This window comes from Mustela lutreola, chromosome 10, assembly GCF_030435805.1.
Source record: "Mustela lutreola isolate mMusLut2 chromosome 10, mMusLut2.pri, whole genome shotgun sequence".
Taxonomy (NCBI): domain Eukaryota; kingdom Metazoa; phylum Chordata; class Mammalia; order Carnivora; family Mustelidae; genus Mustela; species Mustela lutreola.
This window is the reverse complement of record NC_081299.1, coordinates 19023985-19045912: the sequence shown is the minus strand read 5'-3', so window position 1 is coordinate 19045912 and position 21928 is coordinate 19023985. Positions and strand designations below refer to the sequence as shown.

Sequence of the window (21928 nt, the reverse complement as noted above, 5' to 3'; positions counted from 1 at the left end):
CTGCATCATAGCCAAGACCCCATTGACCTGCCTCTGACAGCTGGTCTGTCTTTAGCCTCTGGGTTAAGTACCTACCAGTTTGATCTTGTGATTTGGGATGATTCTTTGTTGAGGATGACCCTGAAGCATGTGACAGAGATCTCAAGCTGTAAGAAAAACAGATTTTGTCCTCCCCACCCTCATCTGAGGGTGCTCAGGCACCACGGAGGCCTGAGGGGAAATCCACAGGAAGAGGCAGGGCTGCCCCCATCCTCCTGGGGAGGTCATGGGGGCAGGGGAGAGAACAACACACACGTGGAGGGCATCCGATCCACAATGTACCAAGGAAACATTTAAGCAAGCCCCAAGCTATGCGGAAATGAAAGCGGAGATGGCGGGTACTTTCCTTTCCAGCATCACCGCCCCCAGGCCTGCGTCAGCCAGTCATCCATCCCTGCAAGAGCTCCTCCAAGAATCCAGCCACTGAGGACATGGAGAGACCCTCGAGGAGCATTTCTTCATGGTCGCTGCCTTTGGCAAACAAGAAACTGAAGGTGGGTGTGGCTGTTGGGCATCACATTACTGGTCTCTGGCAGGGTTTTCTCCATCCAACCTCAAAATCTCAGGTTTCCAAAAGTCCCCTCTCTGGTAACAATCAAAAACAGCACAGAATTTGAGGTTAAGTTGACCACTTTCAGCTCTGCCTACGCTAGTCGTGGGACTTGGTGCAACTCCATATGCCAGTCTGTGCCTCAGTTTCCTTATCTGCAAAATGGGCATAAGTATGACCTACTGATGTGAGGCGTGAATGAAATAGTGCCATGAAGCTCTTAGTAGATGTCCAGCCACTTGGAAGCCGTCAATCAAAAATAATAGTGTTTTAATTATTATTACCTTCCAACTCTCTTTTTCCTTGTCAGGTCCAGACCATCTCCCCCCACTGCTTTGCCTAACTCCTACCCAGCTGGGAACCCCTTGGTTTCCCATGGGTACCTCCTCCCATGGGTAACAGACTTTGGGGCAGTCCCAAATGAAGTCTGTCTCTTAGCTAGGTGATATTCTGCAAGTCACTTGACTTCCCTGGACTTCAGTTCCGAATAAGTCCAAGTGAGAATCATAATACCCTGAATCATTTCCTGACAAGTCAATGGCACAGAAGAATGGGAGGAAAAGCAATTACTATAGATTAAAAGTGATCAATGAGACAAAATCACCAAAATGCCGTGTGTAAGACCTTATTTGGATCTCATTTGTACAAGTGAACTGTAAGAAGACATTTGAGGCAATCTGTGTCCTCTGAAAATGGCTTGGAAACTAGATAATATCAAGAAATTCTTGTTATTTTTGTTTAGATATGATAATGGCATTGTAATTATGTAAAAAAAAATCCTTATTGGTTAGAAATGCTTACGCAAGTATTTATGGATGAAATTACTTGATGTCTAAGATTTGTTTTAAAATATATCAGACTCAGGGCCTGGGTGGCTCAGTCAGTTAAGAGTCTGACTTGAGCTCAGGTCATGATCCCAGAGTCCTGGGATTGAGCCCCACATAGCAGGAAGTTGCTCAGCGGGGTGTCTGCTTCTCCTTCTCTCTCTGCCCCTCACCCCACTTGTGCTCGGTGACACTCTATCTCTCTGTCAAATAAATAAAAGAATCTTTAAAAAAATGTTTCAGACAAAAGAAGTGTGTGTGGGTGTAGATGAAATAAGATTGGGGAACTATTGGTAGCAGATGAAGCTGGATTTGGTTACATGAGTTCATTATACTCTTCTCTCTACTTCTGTGGGTTTGAATTTTTCATTAATAAACAGTAAAATTTGGGGCGCCTGGGTGGCTCAGTAGACTGGGCATCTGCCTTCAGCTCAGGTCATGATCCCAGGGTCCTTGGATTGAGCCCCATGTCGGGTTCCTTGCTCGGAGGGGAGTCTGCTTCTCCCTCTGTGTCTGCTCCTTCCCCTGCTCATGCTTTTTCTCTCTCTCACTCACTTTCTCTCTCTCAAATAAATAAATTAAAGCTTAAAAATAAATAAGCAAGGAGATGTGCAAAGAGGGAGACAGTAAAACAGTGGTCGAAAGCTCGGACTCAGACGCAACACTGATACTCCTTGTTTGTCTCTTCATCTGTCAGCCCATAGCTTTCCAGTATGTTCCAGCAGCTGGTAATGATACTAGTTTGTAACATCTTGGTTTTGATCCTGGCTCTGCCACTTACTGGCTGGGGTACTTTGCCAAGTGACTTAACCTCTCTGAGCCTCCTTGCTCAGCTGCAAAACAGGGAAAATCATGATCCATGCCTCACTGAGTTATATTGAGGACTGAAAAAGAGAGCATGGACGGGAAGGACTTAACCCAATGCCCAGCACGCAAGAAGCACTCGGTAAATGCTTCAGCATGAAGAGCACTGGGTAAGGAGTCGGTCCATCTTAGATGTGAAATCCAGCTCTGCGCTGCCACTTGTGGCTCTGTGACTTTGACCAATTAACTCTCTTAGCCTTGTTTCCTCCTGGGAAATAAAACGGAGATCATAATAACCCCCTTGCAGAGCTGTTGGGAGGATTAAGTGACAAGACATGTTTTGATGCCCAGCATGGCCCACGTGGGAATTCCCCTTCCTCACCTCTTGACTTTCAGCAGCGCTGGCCTGGCCCAGGCCCAGGCTGGAGTGGATCCCACTGTCCATTTGCATGACTTTTGCACCTGGACTGCCAAATGTCCTGGACAAAGTCAACGGAACCATGTGAATGGCCGCTTGCAAATAGAAAACTATGGTTATGAAACACCAGCGAGGCTCCTCCGCCCTCGCACAGCCCTTTCAGCCCTCTCTAGGGGACTTCCTCCTGCAGGCCCGCATTGTCTGGTCTGCCCACCCACGCTCTGCTTCCCCCGGCTAAGCCTCGGAAGTTGGCCTCAATTCATTCTTGACTGAGATCATGATAGGACCACCTTTCTCTCCCCTTCCCAGCATTTGATTCTCACCTCCTTCTTCTCTTTTCTGTCCTCCCAACTTAAGACACAGAGTCTCCTCCTTTCTGAGCCTGGATCATTTACTCCATTCCTCCCCTTCCAATCTTCCAGTACTTTCTCTCCAACGTGCCCGCCGAAAAAACTTGCTCAAGTACCTTAATCTTTCCCTAGTCTGACAGTGACCCTGTTGCCCTTTTGCTGAACTCACTCATTCACTCTCCATTCATTTAAGAAGTATTTGTTGAGTGCCTACTGTGTGCCAGGTACTGGGGGTACAGAATCAACAGAGGCAGCCTTTACCCTCAGAGTCTTCAAGGTCCAGAGGGAGAATCAGACTCACAAACAGATGATGGTAAGATGACAGGTGGGAAGCAAAGATAGGCCCATGCTTGATGTAGAGATTGACCAGGTGTGCAATGAAGGGATAGGGAGCCCTAAGCCAGCTCTCAGCTTTTTGGTCTGTGCAAATGGGTGAATGGTGGTGGTGTTCACTGTGACACGAGACAAGGAAAATGCAAGGAGGAGCTAGATGTGGGGGAAGATGGTGTGGTCTGTTTGGGGGGGTATGAGGAGTCGAGGGGCTGTTGGGACATCCCAGTAGAGATCTCCAACAAATCTTCAACTTAAGGAAAAGAGAGGTCTGAATTGGAACAAGAGATGTGAGAATTGTTGGCATATGGGAGGTAGAGACTTGAATGTACACAGAATGTTCTCTGCTGCAAGTAACAGAGTAATTCCACTATGATCACATTTGTTCTCTCAGATCTTAAATAGTCAGGTGGGGGGCAGTTCCAGGGATGGGTGAGTTGGCAGCACAGTGATGGCATCAATGTTCCCTGTGCTTTCTACGGAACCTTCTTGTTGTTTTCAGAGAGTGGACGTGTCCCTGAGACTTGTCTCCCATCTTGGCTGTAAGCTTGCTGCCCCACCTTCTCACAGCCCCATTCAAAGGCAAGAATGAAGCTTTCCTTTTGCCCTTCACTTTATCCTTCCCCTACTTCCTCGAGCCCTTTGGGTCTCCTAGGCCACAGCTATATCACCAAGGCAAAGGAGAATGGGATTAGCATGATAGCTTTAAGCCTTAGTCTCCCGTGGCCTTGGAGAGGTCCACCTTCCTGGAGAACAGTGCTGTCTGATATCTGAACAAAACTGAGATATGAGCAAGGAAGAAGGGATGGCCCCCTCCCCATCTTCCGACCCGTAGCTGGCCTGGCAGTGTTGACCTGCATTCAGTAGATAGAGAAGGAAGATAGAAGGAGCTTGGGGTGGGGTTGGGGGACACTTGCATGCTTCAGTGGGTAGAGCTTTTGACTTTTGATTTTGGCTCAGATCATGATCTCAGGGTCATGGTATCGAGCCCCACATCCCATTGGGCTCCGCGATCAGTGAGGAATCTGGTTTTTTTTCTCTCTCTCCTTCTTCCTCTGCCCCTTCCTCTGCTCAAGCATGTGCACTCTCTCTAAAAATAAGTAAGTAAGTAAGTAAATAAATAAATAAATAACAAAGGGAGTTTGGGCTCCTGAGTCAAGCATGCCTGCATTTGTGTCCTAGAGCCATTTTCTTGCAAGCTGTGTTATTTCATGGCAGCTATGTTACGCTCTGTACTGCAGTTTCCTCATCTGTGGAATGGGGATGGAACAGGTCTTATGTGCTGGCTCTTGGGGTGATAAAATGAAATAACACTTACGAAGCGCTTAGCATGGTGCCTGGCACTCAGCAAGTGCTCAGCAAAAACTAGCCATTAACATTTTGGTGGGGACCACCCCTTCCTTAAAGTTCTGCAGTCTCATGGGGTGCCAGGCTGGCTTAGTTCGTGGAGCATGGGACTCTTGATCTCGGGGTTGTGAGTTCAAGCCCCTCATTGGGTACAGAGATTACTAAAAAAATAAAATTGTAAAAAAAAAATTCCCTAGCCTCTTGTCCTCTGGGCCTCCTGCTCTTTCTGTGACTGGTTCTTGCTCTCACTTCTTCCCCTCACCCCACAGTTGGCTCCTCTATGTCTTCTCTCAGGGCTCTAACCATCAACTCTTCTTCAGGCAGAGGGGACCCAACCTCCTCTCCTACCACCCTTCTTTCATGAGACCCTGGACACTCCTGTATGTTCTATGGTCTCTTAGGCTCATCCTTGAGGCCCACTGTCACTGACCCCACTCCTGTCCCAGTACCTGACACTGGCTGGCCCTATTTCCCTTTGTGTGAGATTCTACCTTAAAAATAGCCATTGGAAATACTCTAATAACTTCTACCTGCCAACGCAGAAGATGTCCAGAAGAACGTAGAGAAAAATTTAAATTTGTGCAGAGAGCAAAGGGGAACATCTGGATAACCTCTAAGTATCCAGGTAGGGCTTCATGGCACCCATGAGAGCAATTTCTGTTTGCCTCCCTCCCTGGGCTGTGAGATTCTCAGGGAAGGGAGAGGGATTACTCATTTAGCTGTCACCCTGGTGCCTGATGTATAGTTAGTACTCAGAGAAATGTCTGATGAATGAAAAAGATTCCTGGCTTTGCCACTGACTTACTAAATGACTATGAATAAGTTCCTTTCTTTCTCTGGACCTCAGGGTCCCCACCGGGGCACTGGACTATGTCTCAAGGAAGCCCTTCCAACATTAGAGTGAAGTTAGTGGCCAATGGATGCAGGAGGGATGGGCTCGCTGGAGTGGGGTCGCGAGATGTCTAGCAATATTCTGGGCTCAGAGATGGGCTCAGAGAGAAGGGCTGCCCTGACCCCTCTTCTCAGGAGCTACTCGGTACTCTAGAGGAGGAGGTTGAGGGCAGTGAGGGACTTCTGGCAATTAATCCTGCAAATCTCAGTGGCCCCATTCCTTGGGTCCCCTTGCTAGCTTACCTGCCTGCTCTGGGAGACTAGTCTCTGGAGGAAACTCTGGTAGCCTTTCCTCCCCCCACGCCAGCCCACGAACAGGCTGTTCTTGTTTACGACCCTCCTCCCAGGAGAACAGCGATTGCTCATCCCTCCATGTGATTTGAGAGGGCCGGTCTTTCAGGCCTGGAGGAAACTCAAGCCCCAGCCAGCCACTTGGCACTGGAATGCTCAGCTGGTCCCCTCTTGGGGCTCATGTGACCGGGACCCAGCTATAAATATCAGAGGGGCCTCAGACCAAGACAGAATTCGGGCACCAGGAGAAGAAGGCAAAGAGGCTCTGTGTGGGTATTTTGTGACAAAGGCAAGACCCCAGGTCTGCGTAGAGCAAAGCCGGTGAAGGAGGCAGCCAGGTGAACCCCCACAGCTCCCGACAATATGGATTATAAATCAAGCCTGATCCAGGATGGGAACCCCATGGAGAACCTGGAGAAGCAGCTGATCTGTCCTATCTGCCTTGAGATGTTTACCAAGCCGGTGGTCATCTTGCCTTGTCAACACAACCTCTGCCGGAAGTGTGCCAATGACATCTTCCAGGTCAGTGCCGGGCGGGGCTGAGTCCCGGGCCCCAGGTGGCGGCTCAGCATTCCTGTGGTGGAAAGCCATTCTCTCTTGGTCAAGGGCTTCTAAACAAGGGCTGGCTTTCTCCCGGACAGAGAAAATCCTGGAGGAGACCTAGGGGCTGAAGGAGGCTCAGGGGCAGCTCTGGCTGCCCCATTCCTTCTCCATGACGTGTGTTTCCCGTCCCCACCCTGCCCCCAGCTCCCCCACCGCTGCCTGAGCTTGCAGTTGACTCTCCAATCAGGAGTCAAATGCCTCAAGCGATAAGTGGGAGAGGCAGGCGGAGAGGAGAGAGAAACCAGACCTCAGGGGCTGGAGCCAGCTCCCTGGTGGCAAGGGGCCCAGAGCTTTAGGAGGAGGAAGGTGGCCAGGAGACACTGGGCAGTAGAGGCATCTTCCTTCTTGAGGCTGGTTCCATATAATATGGGCTTCACAAGGGAATGGGAAGAGGCAGGACTCAAGGTTTCCAGAAGCACTTTACAAAATATTCTCTCACAATTTCGTCTTTGAATTAGCAGCCTTCCCAGCTGGGTCTAATAATCATGCCCCTTGCATGAATGGGTTGGAGGCTTGGGGAGAGAAGGTTGCTTGCCCAAAGTCATTCAGAGGATGACTGTGACTTGAACCTAGGTCTGCTGATCCCAGACTTGCTTAGCTGTTTCAGGTGCTCCCGGCTGTGAGTGGGCTGGCTCTCATCTCAGGGTGGGGAGCTCCAGGTCAAATGGTTTGACAAGAATGGTTGGGGGGAACAGGAAGAAGGACAATCAGAGATTGTCCCAGGCTTCACCTCTGTCCTTGTCACCTGCAGGCTGCAAATCCCTTCTGGACCAACCGGGTTGGCTCCGTGTCCATGTCTGGTGGCCGTTTCCGCTGCCCCTCCTGCCGCCACGAGGTGATCATGGATCGTCATGGAGTGTATGGCCTGCAGAGGAATCTGCTGGTGGAGAACATCATTGATATCTACAAGCAGGAATGTTCCAGGTCAGTCCATCTGGCAGCCAGGAGCCCATCCTTCCTCCCCAGCTGGTCTGTGCCTGGCTCTCCCAGGCTCCTTCCCATCTGCCTGGGGTCCAGTGCCCTGGCTGGAGCAGCTAGACTCTCTAGTCCAGAGAGCCATCTCCCTCTTCCTCAAGTAGAGCGGAGGCTCATCTCTATCCCCCAGCCCTGGCTCTCAGTGTCACTCAGGGAATAGGAAGAGCCCAGACATTAGGCTGCCCTCCTAGCAGAGACTGAGATAGGAACCAGGGGAAGGGCAAGATGTGACAGGGAGAGGGATGCACTGGGGCCACCTAAGTGGCCACGACAGGCAAAGAAAAGTGCCCAGAGAGAACACAGCCGGACTCTCTATGGTGAAGGTGACCGCAATCACTGCAGGCCCTGGGGAAGCTTCCTCTTGCTGCCCCACCACAATCCTGTGGATCAGGCATGACTTTCATCAGCCCCATTTCATGGATGAGGAAGCTGAGGCTTAAAGAGATGATGTCAATTGCCCAAGTTTTCCCAGCTGGGAAGAGAAGTGGCCGGAAGCAGCTCCAACAAGTCTTCCAGGCTGCTGCCCTCAGGCCTTTTGGTCCCAAACCGTCACTCAGTGGCTGCCTGCAGGCAGTGTCCTTCCCAAGCACAGGGGACAGTCCAATCTTCGTGAGAAAAAGCCCTGACTGGGCGAACCATTGGCGAGTCTGACTGTGTGTACCCACCATACTAAGCATTTTCAGTGTGTGACTCTGGTTTAATTCTGACGGTAATCCATGCAGCATTCTTACCCTTGTTCTCCAGTGAAGAAATGGAGGCTCAGAGAGGGTCAGAGGGTGGGGGTAGAGCCAGGTGGCAAAGGGAGACCCCTGCCAGGATGGGGGGCCCTGGGCTAAAGGATGAAAGGAAGGTAAGTCTGGAAAGGAACTTATTTAAGAACGGGGAGATAATAATGCCTGGCGTGTGACCAGTTGTGCATGGCTGTTCAGAGGCGAGGCATTGCCATGGGTGGGGGACAGTCATCAGCTGACACTTGTGAGATCCTCGCTGTGTTAGGGGCTGGGAAAGCAGCGGCAGTGTAGACACGGGGTTGGCTCTAAATGAGCGTATAGTCTAGCTGGGGAGGTAGGACTGAGGCCCAAAAACTGAGCCTCAGATGGGAAGAAACTGATGCCCCAAGAGAAACACAAATAACATGCCAGAGTCCCAAAGGAGAGAACACCACCGAGGGAGAAAAGCATTTGAAGAATGTGTGTTTGGGAAGGAAAAACCTTTCTGGACTTGAAGTCGAGGCTTAGGCTGACCTGTTAGCCATCCCTGGGCTGCCGTGTTCTGGCTGTGTGACTTGGGACCCACACATTGCCTCCGTTGCTGAACCTGGGGCCACCCTCCCAACGTGTTTACTGATGTGTTCCGCCACCTGCCCCGAGTCACGCTCGCCTCCACGCCACGCACTTCACGCTGCAGAGATGAGGAGAGGCAAGTCTCCTTGCTCTGATGGCCGTTACAGTCTGGTGGATTAAATATAGAATTCAGTGAGGCTATGAGTATAAATTGCTTTGCTCAGAGTCCGGCCCACATTCACCAAGAGCTACAGGGGCTATAATTAGAGCAAGTGCACTCTTGTCTCCCCTGCCCTGACCAGATGGGTGACCTTGGGCAAGTCAGTTCACCTTTCTGTCCAGTTCCAACCCTGGGATTCTACAGCCTTTCCCATGTTCAGCACTGGCGGGGCCTACGGCCCACCACCAGCGTCAGAGTCCCAGGATATGAGGACAGCCTTGGTGTCACTGGCTTTCCTGTTTCTGGGTCTCCAGAAAATGAAGAGGACTGGAGACAGCCAGTCACTGAGAGCTCAGGCCCTAGATCAGGGGTGAGGGGGTGCTGGAGCTGGGCAGGAGACAGGGCCTCCCCCCATCTGACTTGCGCTTCTTCTCCACTGCAGTCGGCCCCTGCAGAAGGGCAGCCACCCCATGTGCAAGGAGCATGAGGACGAGAAAATCAACATCTACTGCCTCACGTGTGAGATGCCCACGTGCTCCATGTGCAAGGTGTTTGGGGCTCACAAGGCCTGCGAGGTGGCCCCGCTGCAGAGTGTCTTCCAGGGACAGAAGGTACTGGCCAGGGTGGCCTCCACCTGGGCCTGCGGGGCATGACTGGAGGATTCAGGATGTGGATTTGATCCCTGTCGATCTGCTGAGCCGGCCTTTCAGGAATAGTCCCTCTGGAGGGACTTCCCAGGCCACAGGAGGAGGTGGCTGAGCTCATGGGTTATACTTAGAGCCACTTGAGAGCACCTGGGTGTGGCCACAGGGGAGCGACCAGACCCCTGGGTCAGGCCACCAGGGTCCTCTCAGGCCACGACTTCTAAATCCCAGGGTGCTTTGGGTCCCAGATACCTCTGTGCTGTGCTCATTACCTCTCCTGTGGCAGAAAGTGGCCCAGAACCCACCACCACCCCCTGCCGGGGTCCCCAGGCCTGCGGGAGTCCCATCATCCTTCCCATGCACTAAGCTGTGGCCCCTCTTTCTGGACACTTCTTCCTTGCCTCCCACTCTTGTCTTGATCTCTCTCTTCTAGAACTTTCCAACTCTATTTCTTTTCTGTGTCCCTTCTTTCCTAGAAACAGACCCTTCCTCTGATAGTACATTGCTGTCGTATTTTGGTCATGTCCTCTTTTCTGGGCCTCATTTATAACATCAGGGACGCAGTATCTCTCTGATGTTCTCTGCTCTGGCCCCGAACGGCAGCTCAGAAAGAGGCTCTTTCTGGCAGAGAGGGGAGGGCGGGTGCCACCCCCAAGAAGACAGGCTCTGAGACTATTTCTGTCTCTCCTCTCCTGATTCCCCCTCCGCCGGTCCTGCCACTAGACTGAGCTGAGTAACTGTATCTCCATGCTGGTGGCGGGGAACGACCGCGTGCACACCATCATCACTCAGCTGGAAGACTCTTGTCGAGTGACCAAGGTGAGAAGGAAGGGAGTTCTGTCTAGGGGTCCGACGCCTCTCGGGGCAACCTGGTTTCTGAGGTGAAGGTTCACCTGGGGGTAGTGGCTGCTGGTTGGGGCCTAGAGGCTGGGGTGTTCAAGCGGGGTTGGTGGGGTGGGGACTAACTGTTCCATTCATCCACTCATTCACCAAAGGCTTCTGGAACACAGCTGTGGGCCGGGCCCTGCCAAAGGCACTGGGGATGGGGTGGTGACCAAGACAGACCTGATCCCTGACCCCAGGGAGCATCCCAGCAATAATTCTCAATATTTCTTCAGCACTAATAGTTTCCAGAGTGTTGTCTTCAATGTGTGGTAGACTAAAGCTTCTCAAACTTAAAAGCGGTTCAGATCACCCCAGGATCCTGTTAAAATTCAAGTTCTGATTCAGTAGGTCTGGAGAGAGGCATGAGGTTCTGCATTCCTAACAAACTCCTGGGGTGTTGCCCAGCTTGTGGGTCCATGGCCCACACTGTGAGTAGCAAGACTATAGAAGCAGAAGGAAAATTTTCTATCTCTGCAAAAGCAGCCATGATTTTCCATCTCCACTTGAGGTAGGGGAGCTAGAGAGGAGGTGGGGAGAAGGATCATCTTACTCCTGGTGGGCGAAGAGTTGTGGGAAGGGAGGCTTCAAGAGAAAGAGGGGTGCATTGCTACTACTCATGAGATGCTCCCAGTCTGAGAGAGGGTAATAGAGGCCCCCAGTCTGATGAGATACTATTATTATTCCTATTTTATAAGTAAGCAAACCAAGAGGTAGCATCTGTGTTGGAGAGAAGGGAGCCTCAATGAGGAGGCCTAGAAGAGGCCCTGCTAGGACCAACTGAGGCAGAGCTTCCTGAATCCAGTCATGATCCTAAAATGGGGTTGTGGGGAGGGAGAGAGTGACTTAGGTGCACACAGAGGGCCCTGGAGTCTCTATTTTTGAGGAAGGGGCTAGCTTTCTCCATGACACCAGCCTCCAAATGTCCCTGGTCTGCTAAGTAGCTATGAGATCTCAGTAAGTGCTTTCTTTTTGCTAAGCCTTCATTTCTCTTCTGCAAAATGGGGACATAGTCAGATCTCTCCCAGCTTCAGACCTCTGATTCCTAACACACCCATCCCAGTGCCGGAAATAGGGAGGAGGACCCCACAGGGTGCGACTCAGAGAATTCTGTCCCCAGGAGAACAGTCACCAGGTGAAGGAAGAGCTGAGCCAGAAGTTTGACGTACTGTACGCCATCTTGGACGAGAAGAAGAGCGAGCTGCTACAGCGGATCACACGGGAGCAGGAGGAGAAGCTCAGCTTCATTGAGACTCTCATCCAGCAGTACCGAGAACAGCTGGACAAGTCCACTAAGCTGGTGGAGACGGCCATCCAGTCCCTGGACGAGACTGGTGGGGCCATCTTCCTCTTGGTGAGCAGAACAGGAGGGGGTGGGCGGTCACTTCAACCAACGGGTCTGACTAAAGTGCAAGTCATGCTCTGTCACTGGTCACCCGTGTGCTCCTGGGAAAGCCATTTAAGGCACTAAGCCTCAGTGTCCTCGTCTGTAAAATGGGCGCACAATGATTCCTAACTTCTTTCCTCTTAACTGATTTTGTGAGGATCAAATACGAGGATGTTTGTGAAATGGCATTGTAAACTGCAAAATACAGTGTCCATGTAGAGACTGTTCATCGAGAACATTCTATGGGTCAACCACAGAAGCAGAGACAACAGAGATGAACAAGACACAGCCCTGCCCTAGAAAAGCTTGTTGGGGGAGCACAGAAAAGGATCAACGATAAGATTTCACAGCTCAATAAAAATTTCCCAAGCACATACTGTGGACCAGGGTTTGGGCTAGACATTGGGCATAAAAAGGTGATTAGGGTATGATTCTCATCTTGGAGACTTGGGGGTTTAAGAGTGTTTAGAATGATACCCTGAAAATCCAAGCTTCCTGCCATGACCGTGGAAAGGTCCTAGAGTGATGACCAAAACCCGTGTAGACCATGAACAGAAGGAAAAAACCCAAATGCTGTTCAAGTCAGAGCAGGGAGCAGGTCCCACTGAGGCTACGGAATGGCACCAAGGGCCCACCTGTGGCCCAGTCACTGTTTTTGCTGATTTCTTGGGGCCACTTCTTCTGTATTCCTAACCCTGCGCTCTCTCTCTCTTTCCCCCCACAGAGTGCAAAGCAACTCATCAAAAGGTCAGTATCTCTCCAGGACTATGATCCAAGGCCCCAGCTCCCACCAAGGCCTTTGACCTCTGTCCAGTGGACCTCCCCCTGTGCATGAGGTCGGCTGGGAAGGTCTCAGCCCAATCTAGCTTTCCTGGCCTTTGCATCCCCTGCCTTTTTGTGACAGGAGAGAAATACCCCACCCTCCAGGGGGAGCCTCTAGGTGCAAGGCCTGGGTGTGGGCGTAGATACATGCACTGATGTGAAGTGGAGCTAAGATACCCCCTTCTCTCACTGAGGCCCAGAAATCTCACCCTGCCCCTCCTTTCTCTCTCTCCCACCCCCACAGCATTGTGGAAGCTTCCAAGGGTTGCCAGCTGGGGAAGACAGAACAGGGCTTTGAAAACATGGACTACTTTACTTTGGACTTGGATCACATAGCAGATGCCCTTAGGGCCATCGACTTTGGGACAGGTAAAGGAGGTGGCAGTGCCACATGTCTATTTCCTCGATAACATTAATAATATTAATTATAATATTAATAGAATATATTTTATAAAATAATAATATATTATATATTATAAAATAATATTATAATATTAATAATATTTCCCCGATAACATGTCTATTTCACCCCTGGTAATCTGCTTCCCTTCCACTGAGCCCCACCTGGACGCAGGTACACTAGTAAACAGCCAAACTTTGACAGCCAAGTTCTTCAAGAGCCCAGAGCCTAGCACAGCACCTGGCACATAGTCATCACTCAGTCAATTACAGATGGACCCGCTGCTGGGAGGCACACGGCAACTGTAGTCAGGCAGATTAAGTTCAAATGTACGTTCTGCCAGTTGCTATCTGTGTGACCTTTGGTGAACCCCTCTCCTTCTCCGAGCTGCATTTTCTTTTTCAATTTTTATTTATTTTAAGTAATCTCTACACCCACCATGGGGCTCGAAGTCATGACCCTGAGATCAAGAGTCACGTGCTCCTCTGCCTGCGTCTGCCAGTCGCCCCTGAACTGCATTTTCTAACTTTAAAAAATAAGTTAAAACATGGGCCTACTGGTCATGACCACACCAGGGTGCTCTTGCAACAGATAAGATAGTGATGCAGGGGAGTTTGCCATGTACTAGATAAAAAGTAGTTACTGCCTAAGGCTGGGCTTAGCTTCCGCTTCTTAATTCTCCCATCTCTGATACTTGGGCACCTTAATTTATCTGTTTTTATTTCCTCATTTCTGTTTGTAATTACTCTACCACAGAGTACCTATAGTAATTATAACAACATAACCATAACAATAATTAGGAGAAAGTAATAAGGGGAAATGAGGAAGCCAGATGAAGAGCAAAGATTTAATGATTTGCCCAAGGTCATACAGTTGCAAGGTAGCTATTTAGAAAGAGAGAGTGGATCCAATTTTGCTAAGTGTTGTACTGATTTGAGAGGTGATGCTCCAATGACCCGCTGGGAAAGCCAGAGCTGAACTCTCCTGGGCTGTGTCCCACACTGGCTTTCAGAATCTGATGTTGAAGCTATACTCAGAATTCCAAAATACCCCACTTGTTAAATTCTGTCATTTAACTTAATGAGATAGTTTATATTGTTGTCTCCATTTTGTAGTTAAGGAAAGAAAGCTAAGAGAGGGTCCATAATTTGCTGGAGGCCACACAGCGAGTAAGTAGCCTAAGCAGACTCCACCAAGGAATTTGGCTCCCAAAACCCTAGGGAGGATTCTATGAGACGATATGTGTAAAGTGTTTGGTGCGCGCGTGTGTGCGTGCACACACACACACACACACACACACGATGCTTGGCACATTTGGCACATAGTAAGTGCTCAGTAGATGCCGCTAAGAGCACTTAATTATGATAATAATTCAAAAACAACAACAAAACCCCCTGGGTTATGCACAGGTCCCGGCTATGTAGCTAGAAACTGGACTGATGTTTTGGAGGCATGATCTCTCTCAAACCTCTCCCTACACACTCTTGACAAATGCCCTGCTCTCTGGTGATTCCCGCACGGCCCTGAAGCATTAAGGAAGTGGCTTGGGAGAGGGTGGAGTGGAGAACAGGCACATTCCCTGTTAGTGAAGCTTGACAGTGACGTCCCGGGATGGGAAGGCGGGGACATAGGTCGCCGTCTGTCTGTCTGGGGTTCAGCTTCAGAGAACTATCAAGGAGATGGCCCAGGAGTATCCCCCACCCCACAGCCACCCCTTTGTAGGCTGTGGAATGAGGAAAACCGGACAAGGAGTGGTAGGCAAGCAGATTTCAAAGTCTGGGCACATTCCTTCAAGACAAGGACTCTGATCCCTGAGGGAGTCGGGTCTCCTCAGGTGGTGTGTCTCTGTCTAACTGGGAGGCGTGCAGAAGCACAAAGCGTGCTCCCCGCAAAGTCCTCTCTGGACACTGGCAGCTCAAGCGATAGGAGCTGCTGTTGCTACTTTGGAGGGGTGTGAGAAGGAAGGAGGGCGCCAGGGGGAGGAGGAAGCAGGTCTCCGTGTAGCTTAGGTTCGGCAAGCTCGTCACCTCCGGGGCCACTCATGTCGCCACATGGCCATGGGGTCCCAACTGGGGGTCAGCAGGGGTTTGGATAAGTGCTGTCTCCAGCCTGGTGCCCCTTCGAGCAACTCTTCTGAGGAGCTGGCCCCATCCTAATACAGTGGTTCTTTGTCACACACAGATGAGGAAGAGGAAGAGTTCATTGAAGAAGAAGAAGATCAGGAAGGGGAAGAGTCCACAGAGAGAAAGGAAGAAGGTAAGAAATTCATCGTTTGTTTGTTTGTTCAGTCATTCAACACCACGAAATCCTGACTGTGTGCAAAGTCCTATGCTGGACCCCGGGGGATGAGGCCAGTATGTGGTGATGGCCCTGATATGTGTTTTATCCCTTCTGAGGGTAAAGTCCTGTTCTCTTTACCCTGAGAGGAAAAAAAAAAAAAAAACAAAACCACCAAAAAATGATTCACAATAAAAAGCTCTCATTTTATATCTAAATGATCTTCCTGAGTGGAAAGCAATACAGGGTAACATAAAAAAAACGTAAAAGACAAGGGAGTTATGAGCCAGGTTGGCCTAACTTTTGTCTGGCTAGCACAATGTTTAAATTTTTAAAAATTAGTTGCCAACATTTAAAAAATTAGGAAATGGGGGGAGGTTTTTTTGTTTTTTAAGAGAGGGAGAGAGAGAGAGGAGAGGGAGAGAGAGGATTCCAAGCCGGCTCCATGCCCAGTCTTACGACCCTGAGATTGTGACGTGAGCCAAAATCAAGAGTTGGAGGCTTAACCAGGCGCCCCTGTTTTTTGTTTTAAGGAACTTTCAACTAAGAATCTGGATCTCTACCTTCTTGTAAAATTTTGGGAAGAGCTAACAATGCTTGCCCCCACCCGCCCCACCAATCCCAGAGAGCGGGCGCTGGGTAGGGACCGCCCCCTCTGCCAGTTTGCTCCGCCCACCACTGTCAGTCTGCCACTCAGTCTAGTCCTCCGCTGGCCCGGGAGCATCTGATCACCCACGTGCCCTCCCGCAAGTCATTTAGAAAACTCTCTGGGCTGCAGAGCGTGGTTAAGTGCCTGGGTTCTGAATGGCAGCTTTCCCAGAAACGAATGGTATAATCTTGGGCTGCTCACAACTTTTCAGAGTCTCAGGCTACCTATCTGTGCACGGGGGAGCGATACTACTGACCTCAAAAGGTTCTGGTGAAGAGTAGATGTGATCATTTAACACAGTGGCGCATAGAAAGGACGCGTTTGCTAATTAGCACATGTTTGCTAATAGAATTTTTCAAGCCAAGTTACTATTGGAACTCAATTCCAATCCAGTTGAAAAATACAGGTACTCCGAATTTCGGAGTTTTGTGTTGGATGTGCAATCCATCATGTTTTGACGACTAAATTCTATTTTTCTTTAAGAAGGCAGAGGCCAGGCAGGAATTGGAGTCTGATAATTTTGTCACTGGAGTTTGGTAAACTCTAGATCCCCCGTGCCCTGGTTCACCTTGTGTTTCTTTGTCTTTTTCTTGCAGGACACCAGTAAGGAACTGGATGAGGGAGAGACCTTCTGGATGCAGAGATGCCGGGGAGGGTGGGGAGGGGCCCAGCCACCTTGGTGACAGGCCCAGGGTGGGAGGGGTCGGGGCCCCTGGAGGGGCAATGGGAAGGTGTGTCTTCTCTCCACTCAGAGAGCAGGGACTAGCAGTAGGACCCCCACTGCTGTGTCCAGCAGCCACTGAACCAGAATTGGAAACGTGCTTGAAACAACCACACAGGACACTTTTCTACGTTGGTGCAAAATGGAATATTTTGTACATTTTTTAAATGTGATTTTTTTGTATATACTTGTATATGTATGCCAATTGGTGCTTTTTGTAAAGGAACTTTTGTATGATAATGCCTGGTCATTGTGTGACCAGCTATTGTTAGAAAGAGGGGAGGGAAGTCAGGCTGACAAAGCTGCCCTTTTCCTTTCCCGGGAGGGAGGGCTGGGGATCACTCACAGGCCTAGAAAGGGATACTGTACCGGAACAGGTGTCAAAGCCCATCGATGAAGTAGGGGATGGCACCTGAGTTTGTGTTACATGTTGTTCAATAAATGCACAGCGCTCTCTTTCTGTTATTATCAAAGAGCTGGGGTTTCATTCAGCCTGTTGTTCTGGAGAGATGAGCTCAGAGCGGATGGACAGATGGCCTGATGAGAAGTGTGCTGTGGACTTGGTTTCTGCCCCACCAAAGAAGAAATTCTTTAAAATAGCATTTCCCAATGGGAGGGGCACGGAAAACTGACCCTGAGAGGGGGTCCCCAAGAAACAGGTTTAGTGCCTTGTTCTCTGGTTCTCCCAAACACTGGGACGGAAGCAAAGCCTCAATGCTGTAGCCTCGGTGCGATCCCAGGGCAGCCAGAGGAGCAGGAAGTGGCAGCGGGACAAGAAAGCAGGGAAGCAAATGTGACATGGGATGTGGGGCATCACTGAGCCAGCCACAGCATCACCAAGAGACCCCCTGCTACTTGCTCAGTTCCATGAGATGTTTCTAGCAGGTCATAAAGAACACAGCACTGCTCAAACCAGTTCATCAGAAGGAAGGAGGGAGGGAATTCTGTCTCTGTCTCAGGATATAAGTCTGCCTCCCAGAGTGTTAATTCCCTTGCACTTCTGGGTTTCACTTCCGGTTCCCTCCACCTTGGGGCAGCTGCAGGGGGGGGAGGGGTAGGCTAAAAGGCACACCTGACTGCAGGTGTTGGGATGAGCAGAGCCTCCGGGCCCCGGTTAGGTTGGACATGGGTGCTGGCTTGACATGGTTGCTGGCGCGGCTGCTACTCTCACCACAGGCGGCCCAAGAGCGGCTCTGTGGGAGCCCAGCCTAATGCAGGGAAGGCCGAGCCAGCCACCAGAGCTAGGGGATGGGTGAGGCAGAGACCAAGGCTGAAATAGCATCCAGGGTCTCCAGGATCAAGGAGCCAAGGGGCCAGTAGAGAGGTGAGGCTGAGCGGATCCAAGGAGGGACTTACTGGGTCTGAGATGCTGCAAACTTAGGCATTTGAGAAACACTGCAGAGTCTGTCCCATGTTTTCAACATTGATAACACAGCAGCAAGGTAAGAGCTCTGAGCAGTCCTGCCATAAAGAAGGCGATTTAACCTTAGACAGTGATTGGTCCATCTAGTTCATGGTGTTTGAAATACCACCGCTTGATATTTCCTGGTGGATTGAGTATTTAACCCAACATTTCCCAGCTTATTCATTCACGGGATGTCATCCAGAACTAGTATCCTGTGCAGTTCACTTTACAAAAGTGCTTTAAACCCATCACACCTTTGTCCATTCTTATTCTGGGACCAAGGCTCACTCAGTCCCTAACTTTGAATTTTTAAAATTTTCTCTCATTTCTAATCCTTTCTCAAGTTACTATTTTTTTTTAACCAGTTATGGTGTCTAAATGGGGTGTATCTCCTGAGAGGATGAGGGCCCCCATATGTGGGGTGACATTGTGTGGAAGTCAGTGGTGCAGGCCGTGACAAGAATTCACCTGAGGCGGGACATCTGGCTGGCTCAGCTGATAGAGCATGTGACTCTTCTTCCTCCTCCTCTTCTTCTTTTTCTTCTTCTTCTTCTTCTTCTTCAGATTTTATGTACTTATTTGAGAGAGAGAGTGAGCGAGCACAAGCAGGGGTGAGTGACAGAGGGAGAGAGGGAGAAGCAGACTCCCTGCTGAGCAGGGAGCCTGCCGTTGACGCCGTTTCCATCCCAGAACCACAAGGTCATGACCTGAGCTGAAAGCAGGTCAGCTTTTTTTTTTTTTTTTTTTTTAAGATTTTATTTATTTATTTGACAGAGAGAGAGAGATGACAAGTAGGCAGAGAGGCAGGCAGAGAGAGAGAGGAGGAAGCAGGCTCCCTGCTGAGCAGAGAGCCCTATGCAGGGCTCCATCCCAGGACCCTGGGATCATGACCTGAGCCGAAGGCAGAGGCTTTAACCCACTGAGCTACCCAGGCGCCCCTGAAGGCAGACTCTTAACCTACTAAATCACACAGGCACCCTAAGCATGTGACTCTTGATCTCAGGGTCATGAGTTCAAGTCCCACACTGGGCATGGAGCCTACTTTAAAAGAAAAAAAAAATCACCTGAGGCAGAATAAAGGAGATAGAAGTTTACTGAATATACCTGGACGGGAGCAGAGGGCAGGACAGCAGAGGCCAGGCTGTCTGCAAGGAGGCAGGGGTCGCCGCTGTTTATAAAGGAGGAAGGTGAGGCAGTGTGGTGAGGCATGGAACCTTCCCCCTTTTTGGTACTTGTGCCGTATAATAAGTAGCCCATTGGTTACTTCAGGCCTATGGATATTTTGAGGGGGGATCCCCGTTTGCCTAAAAGCGGCCCCAACACAAAGTAAACAAGTAACCAAAACGGGCTATAGATTTAAGAAACTGCTGCATAATGCTATTCTGAGTTGGGACTGTGCAAGGCAAGGAAGAGAACACTGCCAGCCCCTGGAAGCCCAGGCGGCCCCCTCTTTGGAGGTAGCCACTGTCGTGCCTTTTTTAGGTAATCACACACTTGCTTTTCTTTATAGTCCTGAAATATCTTCCGATAGGCCATGACCGATGGAATTTCCGGACAGAAAGAGAAAGGTCTCCATCATTTTGAAATCACAAGAATCAGTATTACAACGTGTCCACATTCTGACTCCAGGTTGCTGATTACGTGAGAAAAGGCATAACAGTCCACTATCTTCTGGACTGATCTCTTATCGGAAAGAACAGAGAAGGCAGTCAAAGCTAGTAGACAATGTTTTAGTTCCAGGGAAGTATCTCTTGATTGCAAATGGGAAGGTCTCTATTTGGCCACACAAAGGGCTCTGCTTATTCTTGAAAACCAGAACACTTAAGGATAGTACGAAAGGCTCTTGATCAAAAACTTCCTTTAAGGGGCCCCTGGGTGACTCAGTGGGTTTAAAGCCTCTGCCTTCGGCTCAGGTCATGATCCCAAGGTCCTGGGATAGAGTCCTGCGTCAGGCTTTCTGCTCAGCCGTAGCCTACTTCCCCCTACCCCCCACCTGCCTCCCTGCCTATTTGTGATCTCTTTGTCAAATAAATAAATAAGATCTTTAAAACAAACAAACAAACAAACAAACTTCCTTTAAGATCATTGCTGTAAGAAAGGAAAGCTTCAAAGGGGTTATGCCAGTGAATCTTCAATATGGTTCCATAGCCTGCTGCATTTGAATCACCAGAAAAAGTTAAATTTTTTTAATGTTTATTTTTTATTTTTTAAAAGATTTTATTTATGTATTTGAGAGAGAGAGAGATCCCAAGTAGGCAGAGAGGCAAGCAGAGAGAGATAGGGAAGCAGGCTCCCAGCTGAGCAGAGAGCCCGATGCGGGGCTCCATCCCAGGACCCTGAGATCATGACTTGAGCTGAAGGCGGAGGCTTAACCCACTGAGCCACCCAGGTGCCCCAGAAAAAGTTTATTTTTCCCTAAACCTTTAATTTGGGAAAATTTCGAGCATATGGAAAGGTAAAGGGAATAGTATAAAGTACCCATCAGTCAGTTTCAACAGTTTTTGACACATTTGTTTCATCTCTATCATTACCCATTCCTAGCACTGAGATTATTGGGGTGTAAATCCCAAATATCAAATCATTTTATCTTTCAATACTTTAGGTAAAGGTACTTTTTTTTTTAATTATTAAAGCTTTATTTATTTGAGAGAGACAGAGGGGAGAGAGCAAGCACAGGTGCTGGAGGGGGGATGGGCAGGGGGAGTGGGGAGAGAGAATCTCAAGCAGACCTTGCTGAGTGTGGAGCCTGGCACAGGGCTCAATCCCACAAGCTTAAGATCATGACCTCAGCCAAATCAAAAGTCAGACACTTAGCAGACTGAGCCACCCAGGTGCCCCTGGAATCTCTATTTTTAAAAATAAAATTCCTTAGGTTGAGGTCTAGGAATTGCTAGGTCATTCCCTTAGGCCTCCTGGCATAAAATAAGGGGACCTAGCACTTTTTCACTGTATCAAAGTCTTGACTGGTCATACTCTTGCAAATCAATTAAAGTACATCTTGGAAAGTATTAATTTAAAGGAAAATTGCCATAAAAGGTTTTTACAAAATGAATACATACATCTGAATCCAACTTATAAATCTGCATCTATTAAGACTTACAATGTGCTCTGAATTGAAGGGAACGAGGGACACAAAAAATATGTTTTTGTTTTTTTTTTAAAGATTTTATTTATTTATTTGACAGAGAGATGGCAAGTAGGCAGAGAGGCAGGCAAGGGGTGGGGGGAGCAGGCTCCCCACTGAACAGAGAGCCTGATGCAGGGCTTAATCCCAGGACCCTGGGAGCATGACCTGAGCCAAAGACAGAGGCTTTAACCCACTGAGCCACCCAGGCGCCCCCAAAATATGCTTTTTAAACCGTAAACATTTGCCATCAAATAAGTCATAAGATTTTTTTTTTTTTTTTAAGATTTCACTTATTCATTTGAGAGAGTGGATAAGTGGGGGGAAGCAGCAGAGCAAGAGGGACAAACAGATTCCACTCCCCACCCCCCCCACCCCACCCCCACTGAGCAGGAGCCCCATGTGATTCCTGGCTCATTCTGAGGCTGGATCCCAGGACCCTGGGATCATGACCCCAGCCGAAGGCAGACACTTTACCCACTGAGCCACCCAGGTGCCCCAAGTTTTAAGATTCTGATTGAGTTAGTTTGATGCAGCCTTTTGGGAACCTGCATTTTAACACCTTTTCCAGGTAATGCTGGATCTTCTGGTTCTTAGATTATACCAGGAAAACCACAAAGCTTAAGGTAGACCTTTCTCACACTCACTGACAACAGAAGGTGGAAAGGCACTCAGTGGGTACCCAGTCTGGGTAGGCATGGTGCTGCCACCCTCACTCCGCACACCTGGTCTCCAAATAAAGTGACTCTTGT

The 21928-nt window shown here is 49.4% G+C and overlaps 1 protein-coding gene across 1 annotated transcript; it reads left to right on the top strand.

Moving 5' to 3' along the window:
• The first annotated feature begins 460 nt into the window (after positions 1 to 460).
• Positions 461 to 17128, top strand: TRIM63 (tripartite motif containing 63). The gene is made up of 10 exons (XM_059137519.1): positions 461 to 533; positions 5901 to 6366; positions 7199 to 7371; positions 9308 to 9476; positions 10233 to 10328; positions 11512 to 11745; positions 12503 to 12525; positions 12845 to 12969; positions 15182 to 15256; positions 16523 to 17128. Exons 2-10 carry the CDS (start codon positions 6208 to 6210, stop codon positions 16531 to 16533), a joined length of 1065 nt encoding a protein of 354 aa, XP_058993502.1. The 5' UTR covers positions 461 to 533; positions 5901 to 6207; the 3' UTR covers positions 16534 to 17128.
• The last annotated feature ends 4800 nt before the right edge of the window (positions 17129 to 21928 follow it).